Source organism: Neofelis nebulosa, chromosome 1 (assembly GCF_028018385.1).
Source record: "Neofelis nebulosa isolate mNeoNeb1 chromosome 1, mNeoNeb1.pri, whole genome shotgun sequence".
Lineage (NCBI taxonomy): Eukaryota > Metazoa > Chordata > Mammalia > Carnivora > Felidae > Neofelis > Neofelis nebulosa.
In genome coordinates, this window is record NC_080782.1 from 125,810,326 (window position 1) to 125,820,539 (window position 10,214).

A 10,214-nucleotide genomic window follows, 5' to 3' on the forward strand; every position below is an offset into this window, starting at 1 on the left:
GGAGTCATGTGCTCTGCCACCTGAGCCAGCCAGGTGCCCGAGTATTTTCATATTTTTGAAAACAAAATTGGGTTGTCCTCAACATGCTGTTTTATGATTAATTTTATTCATTTAATATATCATGTGTGTTTCTCATGTTACTAAGTATTTCTCGAGAATATTATTTTAATGGTTGATAATTTCATTGTGGGGCCATGATTTAACTAGTTTGCCCTACTGTTGAACATTTAAATTGTTTTCTAATTTATTTTTTTGATGTTTATTTATTTTTGAGAGAGAAAGAACAGAGGAGGGGCAGAGAGAGGGGAGGAGACAGGATCTGAAGCAGGCTCTGTGCTGATAGCAGAGAGCCTGACGCAGGACTTGAACTCAGGATCCTAGCCATGAGATCATGACCTGACTTTGGTGAAGCTTAACTGATTGAGCCACCCAGGCGCCCCAATTGTTTTCTGATTTAAAACATTAAGCCGAGAATGTTTTTCCATTCTTGGTGATCGTTCATTTTACTTGTTTATTCAACATATCTGAAATACCTCCTCCCTGCAGGGTGGTTGGCCTTTGCACAGAGGGGAGACTCCTAAAGCTGAGATGCTCAGGTTTAGGAGATCAGTTGTTGAGCCTTCAGGAGCTCCTTCTCCAAAGTTTGCCACTGGAAGATGTAGAAGTGCAAATGAAGAAGATAGAATCCATAACTTTCCTAGTCTCTTGCCCACGTTCTCCCTGAGGCATACAGATACCCCAGGAAGCCCAAGTTTAAAAGCACAAACACACTTTGAGTATGGTTCAAGTTGAAAGGGCTTCCTTGTTCCTCAAGTTTCTTAGATTGTATTAAGGGTAATACTTTCTAAATCTAGGAGTCTGGATTATTTTCTTATTGGCCAGTTCCTGGTCCTCAATTTTATTCTCTCTCAAACACTTATATCAAGGGGGTTGGATATTTCCATTTTCCCCTTAGCCTTGTGTATAATTGGAATATAGAAGCAGGGTTTCCCATTCCCTTTCTTATCCTAAGGTTTCCAAAGAGAGAAATAAAAGGTCTCAGATTGATATATATTCTAGCATTTATTGCAAAATGAAGTTGAATTCCCAATCTGGGAAAATAACAAAACAGTCATTTTACAGCTCTTTGGGGGGAAAAAATCCCTCTTTGGGTGCATGATTGGGGCAGGAGGAGACTTGTCTAGGTAACTTTGGAGTCACCTGTCCACTTACTGTGACCATCCTTTTTCTATGGCTAGAGAGATGGTTTCTGAGCTGGAAAAGTCCTCAGCTTATGTTGGGGTCCTGGTTTCCCCAGGGTTTTATGAGAAGAATTTTTTTTTTTTTTAAGTAAGCTCTACATGCAATGTGGGGCTTGAACTCAAAACTCCAAGATCAACAGTCACATGCTCTATTGACTGAGCCAGTCAAGCCCCCTGAGAACTTTATAAAAGTGCATACTCAGATGAAAAACTCAACACCCTAAAAACCTCCCACTGGGCAGATATAAGGTCTCTGCCCCACTTATCTGTCTTTATGAACATATAGTTGGTCTTCCTGGAGCCAGAAAGCACAGGGGAAGGTTGCTCCTTCAGGAGTCTTGTCAGAACTCTTTGATTCCCTCTGATTCTCAGCAGCACAGCTGGGTTGGATGTGATTTGAAACTTACAGCAACAAGTACTTTGAGGGTCCTTCTGGATATGACCCCCAAACCAAACTCCCCTTTAACAAGCTGCAAAAGTACAGGCACAAAGGCCAGGAAATAACTTACAAGAAAGATGAAATGGGGTCTGCCCAAGTTAGAATCCCCAGGTTCCAATTTCAACTCTGTGGAGAATATGCTGTATAACCTTGGGCCTCCATTCCCCCCATGAATAGTAGATATGAAGACGACTACAGGCCAACCCTGTGATGTTCCAGTTGTTTTCGAATTCACTTTCTCTGTGAAAGAAGCTGTGTCCGCTTCCATTGTCATGCAACTGAGCAAGTGAATTTGAGTGGGGTGCTATCAAGCACTGCCTGGGGAAGTTGTGCAGTAGTACTTGTTTACCACATGCCTACACTGGTCACACCTGACTGTGCAACACCACTGGAATTTGCAGTTGCAGCTGCTGATAGCCTCAGTTCTTCTCTCCTCCACCTGCAGGCCACACTCGGTGCACAAGCGCCCACAGCTGCGTTGCTCCCACCTGGATGTGTTGTGGCTATTCTGCAGACACTCCCGACCTTCTGTGCCATAGATGCCCAGGCTGGAATTGCGGGTACAGTAATCTGGTGATTCCTCCAAAAAGATCAGCTCAGCCTCTGCACTAGGAAGGAATCCCTCAGTGGGTGCCCAGTGGCCCTCAGCACTGTTCCCAGCCCTTAACTGCCGCTTATCCATCTCGATTTTCAGGGCCCGTTCGTACTTGGCCTTCAGGTAGTCTCCCATCTCCCGGAAGTCAGCCAGCTGCAGCCAGCATGTCTGGATACTGCAGCTTCCAGAGATGCCATGACATTTGCAGGTCCTTTTCATAATGGCTCTCACTGCCTTCAGAGAGAGAAAGAGAACGAAAAAGAATGACTCTGGGTAGGGAAGACCAAAGGCTAGTAATTAAATGGAATATTTTAGAGTTGAGCTTCTTAACTTTGGAGGGCATCAGAATTACTGGAGAGGCCTGTGAAAAACACTTATTCTTGGGCCCCACCTCAGATCTTCTCAATTGGAATGTTCAGGGGTATAAAGGCCTCAGTGTGGGTAATTTTATTTTATTTATTTATTTTTTTAAAAGTAGTTGATTTAAAAAATTTTTTTAAAAACGTTTTATTTATTTTTGAGACAGGGAGAGATAGAGCATGAACAGGGGAGGGTCAGAGAGAGGGAGACACAGGATCTGAAACAGGCTCCAGGCTCTGAGCTGTCAGCACAGAGCCCGAACCGGAGCTTGAACTCACGGACCGTGAGATCACGACCTGACCCGAAGTCGGCCGCTTAACCGACTGAGCCACCCAGGTGCCCCCAGTGTGGGTAATTTTAAAGCTCCCTTGGGTATTCTTCGGGAAAGTCAGGCAAGTGTTGAGGTTACTGGAATCAGAAACCTTGGGCTCTAGGCCCAACTCCATCACTTGTTGAGCCTGTTTCTCTCCTCATTGGAATAAGAGTGATCAAGAAAGTACTGTGTAAAGGGGAAAATATGATCATTGGCACTGTTATTGTCTTGAAAGTGGGACCTGGAGTATTTGTAAGGGTTTTGATTTGTCCTCTCCCAGAGGGAGGGAAGCTCCTGCAGTCTGAATACTTACCCTTGAGGCAATTACCCATGAGTGTAATTAATTGCCTTGAAAACCTCTTACCCTTGCCCTGGGCAACTAGGTCATCCAGATGTAGGTTCAAAGGGAAATTTTTCTGCTTTTAGCACTAAATCCAACTTGTTTCCAGATTTGAGTTCAGAATAATCGAAGTTTTGGGGTAGAATAGACCCTCCACAGAAGCCCAGATCAGTCCCAATCCCTCGAAGCCCAGACATATTTTAGGACACAGGTTGGATGAAAACCCCCATCAATTTCCTAGAACATGCAGTTGAAATGGGTAAAATTTTAAGTCATAGAAGCAAGGCTTTGGTACTATATTGTTCTGTGTTCTCAGAAACCTGCCTGTGGAAGGGGCTAGACCGTAATGTTTAGGGATAAGACTAAAGTAGAAGATCTGAGTTTATTGCCTGGTTCTGACGCTTATTAGTTAGTTGTATTGCCTTGGCCAAGCCACTTGGCTCAGCCTGAACTGGTGTTGTCATTCAGAGACTGGGGGTAGCCCTCCCAGTCCTGATAACTGCTGTATGGATGACATATGGGTATGAGACAGCTCTTGGTAAGCTGTACAGATGTGAGGCTATTGCCAGTACTGAAACTGAGAGTTCACTGGTGGACTCCTATACCTACCAGCCTGCCTGCCCTATTGTTGTGAAGATTCATCAGGGCTCTGGCATCCTTTCCCTTTTCCAGGCTGTCCACAAAGAGTTTGGAGATCCTTTCCCCAAATTCCACATTGTCGCTGCAGCCACCCCAGATCCAGCCATGACCTCCTATACATAAGGAAAGAGTAAGTTCTGCACACATATTCCTGGTCAATTTCAGAAGAGTCAAGGTAACTTTGGCTAACCATCCCCCAAGAGCCCTAGAAGAGTGTAAAGCTATAGCTGCAGGTGAAACAGGGATGGGGAGGTGCTCAGGGTGGGTGGGTGAGGTCCTGTTCCCAAAGCCAAGTGCTCACCCTCAGGTACTTTCTATCTCTAGGCAGTTAGTTTCTATACCCACAGTAAAGGAGGCATACTGAGCCTGACCTAGATGATCTCAGAGGTTCATTGCAGCTCAAACATTCTGGAATTCTGTACCATTATCTTACAGTAGTCTTGTTAGAGCCATCTCCTCCCTCATTAATGACAAATCTGATTCTCTTAGATGGTGTACAAGTAACTGAGTAGCTCTGGATTATGGCCAAACTGTTCTCAGACTGAAATATGAGGGTTGGCTTTAAACTCTCTTTGGCCTTCTAATTCCTAAATGCCTTGTTAGTTCTAGAGTTCAATGCTACTTGGTGATCCTGTAATCAGGGACCCAGGCTCAACTCTTGGGAGACTATAGGTTCAGGACCTCCCACCAAGAAGTTGCTGCTAGTATCTAGGGATTTGAGGGAAATGTGTCCACCTTTTCCTGGAAGACCTTAGCCTGAATGTAGCTCTGCATCCCTCATTTCTATCCACCCACATCAGAGAGCACAACTTACCTGTTTTTCCTTTTTTTGACTCATCACAGCCACAGTTTTCAAAGTCACCCATGCTACAGTTCTTGGTAATGGTGTACATGACTCCAGCAGAGCTGATTGCATGAATGAAGGAAGTCTCCCTGGTGGCTTTGGAGAGAGAGAGGGGACTGGAAACTTGGGCTCTGATGACCCAAAAAAGCAGAGGCTTTGGAAAAGCAATGCTCTTTCTCTCCCCTGTCCCCTGCCCCCTTTGGGTTGAAGAGGATACTCTTTCTTCTACTTGAGAGAACAGTGCGTGTCTTTCCAGCATCCTTACTGTCATTCACACAGACATGAGCATCCCCATGTACAGATGGGGAAAGTAAAGCCCAGAGAGACAGTGATGAGATCAAAGCCACTCTCCTTACCCCTTGTACTGGGACCAAGACCCTGCTCTCTTGAAAACCAGCCTGGGCTTCTGTTCATTAGCCACTGCTTCTAGTCCTCAGGCAGTGAGGATTCAGTGAGGTGAATACAAAAATATCTCTTTTTGTTTTGTTGTTAAGTTTGTTTGTTTGTTTATTTATGTATTTTGAGAGGGGGGGGAGAGAGAGAGAGAGAGAGAGAGAGAGACAGAGACAGAGAGAGAGACAGAATCCCACGCAGGATCTGCATCATTAGCACCGAGCCCGATAAAGGGCTTGAACTCACAAACCATGAGATCATGACCTGAGCCGAGATCAAGAGTCAGATGCTTGGGGTGCCTGAGTGACTCAGCTGGTGTCTGACTCTTGGTTTCGTCTCAGGTCATGATCTCATGGTTCTTGGGTTTGAGGCCCATATCAGGCTCCATGCTAGCAGTGTGAAGCCTGCCTGGGATTCTCTATCACTCCTTCTCTCTCTGCCCCTCCCTGGCTCACTCGCTCTCTCAAAATGAATAAACTTAAAAAAAATTATAGGGGTGCCTGGGTGGCTCAGTCAGGTAAGCATCTGACTTTGGCTTAGGTCATGATCTGGTGGTTCATGGGTTTTCATGGGTTTGAGCCCTGTGTTAGGCTCTGTGCTGACAGCTCAGAGCCTGGAGCCTGCTTCAGATTCTGTGTCTCCCTCTCTCTCTGCCCCACCCCCATTAGTGCTCTGTCTCTCTCTCAAAAATAAACAGTGAAAAAGAATTTTTTTAATTTTAAAATTACCCTTAAAAAAAATAAGTCGGATGTTTAACTGACTGAGCCACCAGGTGCCCCCAAAAGTATTTCTATAAAATGTAATAATCTCTATGTTTAAAATGCATGCCCATATTTGTGTGTTTGTATACACTTACCTTGCACTGAGTTACATGAATTAAAAATAGGGAAAGGACTCTGTGTTTGCAGCCTTGGAGGAGTTTCCCATCTGCCCAGCTGTCATAAAATCCCAACAACAGAGATGCTGAAAGATCACACTGAGCTGTGTTTCATGTGGAGGTGTGTGTGTGTGTGTATGCACCAGTGCAGCTGTTTTTAACTGTGTGTAGTAGTTTGCATAAAAGTTGTTTATATAGAAACAATAAAGAGGTGCCTGAGAAGAGGTGGGGAGTAGTAAAGAAGATGATAGTGATGAAGAGAAATATCTTCCCATGGAGTAGACACTCAGAATGGGGAGTGTGTGGAAATGAAATGGGACAATGATTTTTTAAAGAGTTTAATAAGATACCAGCTCAATAAATTGTAGCCACGATCATTATGATTATTACATGGCTCCCACTTCATGTCAGAAGGAAGTAAAAGTCCTTTTCTCTTTCCTAAGCCAGCTTTGTAGCCCTCATTACTCCTGGTGACCTAAATAGAGCTGGCCTTATTGACCAAATGACAAAACTGGGGTAAGAGAGGGGAAGTAACTCATTTCAAGCTTTCACAGCAAGGAAATGGCAGATCAGCCTTTCACTGATAACTTTTTCATTTCACTGTGCATATATATGTTATACATACAACGTATACACATACTGCAAACCCACCTCCATGCACATATACCCCCTTGTGCAGGTGCACAAACTTACCACTTCTCAACCTGTTGTGAGTGGACAGCTGGAGAGCATTTTCCGGGCAGTTCCAGCGTTCCCAAGCAAATTGGAACTTACACTCCTCAATGCCACTCTGGGCACCCAGGGCCACACTAGTAGTGTAGGTCAGATAGGCCTGGCAAAGGGAAAAGGGCTATGAAGTTCAGCTCTGGCTCAGGTCAGGTTGTCTGGGGGGAGCAGGGAAGCAGGCAGGACTCAAATGGGTTAGCTCTCCATTAAGGAAAACTTATGGGTTCCCCCATCTGTCTCCCCTCCCCTCTTTTCTTTCCCCAAAAGAGTTCCCTTAGGAACCCAGATGGGTAAAAACAGAAGCCAGAGACCATCCTACCTTAGGGCCTGTTATCAGGAAATTATTCACTGACCTATCAAAAAGAGAAAAAGTGAGGCAAATGGTGAATGGGGATGATATAATGGGGGTTTCCTTGGTGGGGAGTGGTGGTGGGGGGGCAAGGACTTACCAGGCAGAGGCACTGAAGGTGGCATAACATATGCCAACAGCCACCCTGAGCATAAACAGGTCTCCCATGGCCCTGCTCACCCCCAGGGGACCAGGTCCAGCCCAGGGCCAACTCCAGAGAAGTGAGGAGAGGGCAGGGTCTTTCTCAGTATTTACGTGGGGAAATTCTGAATGGCCAAGGGGGAAAAATCAACAGCTCTTCTCATTTGTCCCTCACTGGCAGGACTGCAGGAGCCACTGACCCAATGGGGGACCAGGAAGGAAGGACTCAGCCCAAAACCTCCAAGGAAAGCCCCGCCCCACCCCGCCCTGCCAGCCCTTCTTCCCTCTCAGGCTGACAGAAGGGCTGAAGCCTTTCCTTACCCTTGAGGTTTCTTTCCTCTATAAATCAGATTTGTCTCTTCCTACTGGATGGCTCGTTTCTCAGAGTCTTGTAGGCTGGAGCAGATGAGGTTCCTAACCCTCAAGGTAGGTCACCAGTTCCTCAGAGCTACAGTGTCCTCATCTGTCAGTGAGACCTCATTCTTTGTCCTGCCTTCTTCCCCAGTATTAATAATTATAGAGGAACCCTACTGAGGACCCTCTACTACTCATTTTCCCAAAGTAAGTGAATGCACCTTTCCTACCTCCTTCCTTGGTGACTGTACATGGGACCATGAAACAGATCACTTCAGAGGGTATCTCTGTAATAGGCCCTTCTATTACATTCCACCAAAGTAAGTTCTGGTAAATTTCCTTCATTCCTAGAAGGTCTTTCATTTTATATGTGAGAATCAATCTTCGGGCCACCCAGGGCTGTTATTTGAAAAGATTGATGACTTTCTTTCTTTGTTTTTGAGATAGAGAGCGAGAGAGACAGAAAGAGACCACGAGTTGGCAGGGGACAGAGAGAGAGAGGGAGAGACAGAATCTGAAGCAGACTCGGAGCTGTCAGCACAGAGCCTGACGCAGGGCTTGAACTCACAAACCACAAGATCATAACCTGAGCCAAAGTCAGACGCTTAACTGACTGGGCCATCCAGGCACCCCAGGACTGATGCCCTTCTGACACCAGTCTGTTGCTAGGACATCAGCTCCTTAGGCAAGAATATTTTATTTTATTTTTTAATTTAATTTAATTTAATTTAATTTAATTTTGTTTTATTTTATTTTTTGTTATTTTGTTTTTTAAGTAATCTCTATGTCCAACATGGGGCTTGAACCCATGACCCTGAGATCAAGAGTTACATGTTCTACTGACTGAGCCAGCCAGGCACCCCAGGAATCTCTCTTCTAGATTGACTTTAGTGCTTGAGATGATGCCTGGATGAGTGAACAGATGAATGAATGAACAAATGAATGAAAGAAATTGTGGCCCCTAGTAGGGACCTGAGGCACCATTTAGGTAGGTTTGGGTACATAGTGAAGGGGTGGAGCTCCTACTTGGTTGGTGAAACTCTTTTCTAGGGCTGAGGAGGCACCATCCTGACTCAGCACCCTGTGACCCTGAATATCTAGATCACATCCCAGCCCTCTGGTGCCTGATTTGGGTGAGAAAGGGAGCTCAAGCACTCCCCCCCACCAAAGGAGCTCCAGGGGCCAAGGAGTGATCAGGCTTTTTTGTTAGGGCAGTGCACTCAAAGTATGGGCTAGGATTGGTGTTAGTGTGTGAACTGTTACCTGTTACCTAAGTACAGAAATGAAAGTGTTTAGAAATTTTTACAGCATTTTGATGTAATAATTCTAGATATGCTGAATCTAATGATAAAAAATTTGGGCTCCTAATTTGTATATATATTTTTTTCTGTTTCATTTTTCTAAGAGGATAGGTGCGAATGTCACAAATGCAAAGTGTCCTTAATGAACTAAAGCTCTGTCTCTTGGCCCAGCAACTAACTGTCTTCCTCTGCTTGCTTGTGGGCTTCTCTCCTTGGGGAAAAGAGGTATCTGAGACTTGAGTCACTTGGAAAAAGCCCACTGAGTTTGCCTCCTACTTTCCCCAGTCAAGAATCTAATGCCTGGGGTGCCTGGGTGGCTTAGTCGGTTAAGCGTCCAGCTTCAGCTCAGGTCATGATCTCATGGTTCATGAGTTCAAGCCCCACATTGGCTCTGTGCCAACAGCTCAGAGCCTGGAACCTGCTTCGGGTTCTGTGTCTTCCTCTCTCTCTGCCACTGTCCTGCTTGCTCTCTGTTTCTCTCCCTCTCAAAAATAAATAAGCATTTTAAAAAATTAAAAAAAAAAGAATCTAATGTTTAACTTTACCTTCTTAAGACAGCAGCGTTGATTTCCGTGCCACTCACTGTTGGGTAAGAGCACCGTTAGCCCTGAGGTAGTCCCCGCCATGCTCCTTGAAAGAGTTTTAGGAACGACTCCACATTTACTTCCTGTGTGTGAGCACCTGGGTCTTATTTTTCTGTATCCCCTATAGGAAACAGGAGAAGGTAGTGAGCTTTTTGTGTGCAAACATTGTGTATATTTCCGCTCAGATTCTCCAAAGCTCACATAATTTCTCCAATGGGAATTTAGGATGTTAAGAAAGGACTTTACTCCCAGGTCTTAGGAGCCTTCTGCTTTGGCCACTAATTTGTGGTATAACCTTGGGTAAACTATTTATTACCACGTGGACTCAGTTTTTTCATCGTAAAATGAGGGAATGCAGAAAATGTTGAACAATGAATGACTTCTATAGACTTCCCCAGCTTTCTACATGTTGTAATCCTACTTTTAAGGTTTACAAAATTTATTAGTCCCCAAGGTAATTATAGGCCAGAAATGGGGAAGTCTTGTCTTCCCTAGCTCTTCATATGGATTCATCTTATTTATCTTTGAATCCTTTAGTTGGCCATCAGGACAGATCTGTAAGACAGATACCTAGAGAACAACCAATGCTTTCTTCAGAGTGCTTTGGGTCTATGTCTACATAAGATCCCTGTGCTGGACTGATGGAAGTCCTTCATGTGGACACAGAGATGAACCAGAGATAGACACTCCACACTGGAGTCTACCAATCATTTATAGT

General features: G+C 44.8%; 1 protein-coding gene across 2 annotated transcripts; it reads right to left on the reverse strand.

Annotated features, from left to right (window-relative positions):
- Nucleotides 1–1,521: 1,521 nt before the first annotated feature.
- WNT8A (Wnt family member 8A) lies at nt 1,522–9,611 on the reverse strand. Of its 2 annotated transcripts, XM_058732598.1 has the most exons (6): nt 7,217–7,284; nt 7,087–7,120; nt 6,735–6,873; nt 4,742–4,867; nt 3,898–4,040; nt 1,522–2,509 (listed from the first exon to the last, which is right to left on the reverse strand). In XM_058732598.1, exons 1-6 carry the CDS (start codon nt 7,282–7,284, stop codon nt 1,988–1,990), a joined length of 1,032 nt encoding a protein of 343 aa, XP_058588581.1. In that variant the 3' UTR covers nt 1,522–1,987. The 2 variants fall into 2 exon arrangements, 1 of the variants encoding a protein (XP_058588581.1); XR_009262609.1 differs by lacking the exons at nt 1,522–2,509; nt 3,898–4,040; nt 4,742–4,867; nt 7,217–7,284 and adding an exon at nt 9,458–9,611 and having other exon boundaries at nt 6,811–6,873.
- Between the last annotated feature and the right edge of the window lie 603 nt (nt 9,612–10,214).

Coding starts and splice junctions, on each gene's coding strand:
- WNT8A (XM_058732598.1), bottom strand. CDS start 7,284: ATGGGAGACCTGTTTATGCTCAGGGTGGCTGTTGGCATATGTTATGCC. Junction 7,121..7,216: donor ACCTTCAGTGCCTCTGCCTG/GTAAGTCCTTGC, acceptor TCTTTTTGATAG/GTCAGTGAATAATTTCCTGA. Junction 4,868..6,734: donor TCACAACAGGTTGAGAAGTG/GTAAGTTTGTGC, acceptor CTCTCTCCAAAG/CCACCAGGGAGACTTCCTTC.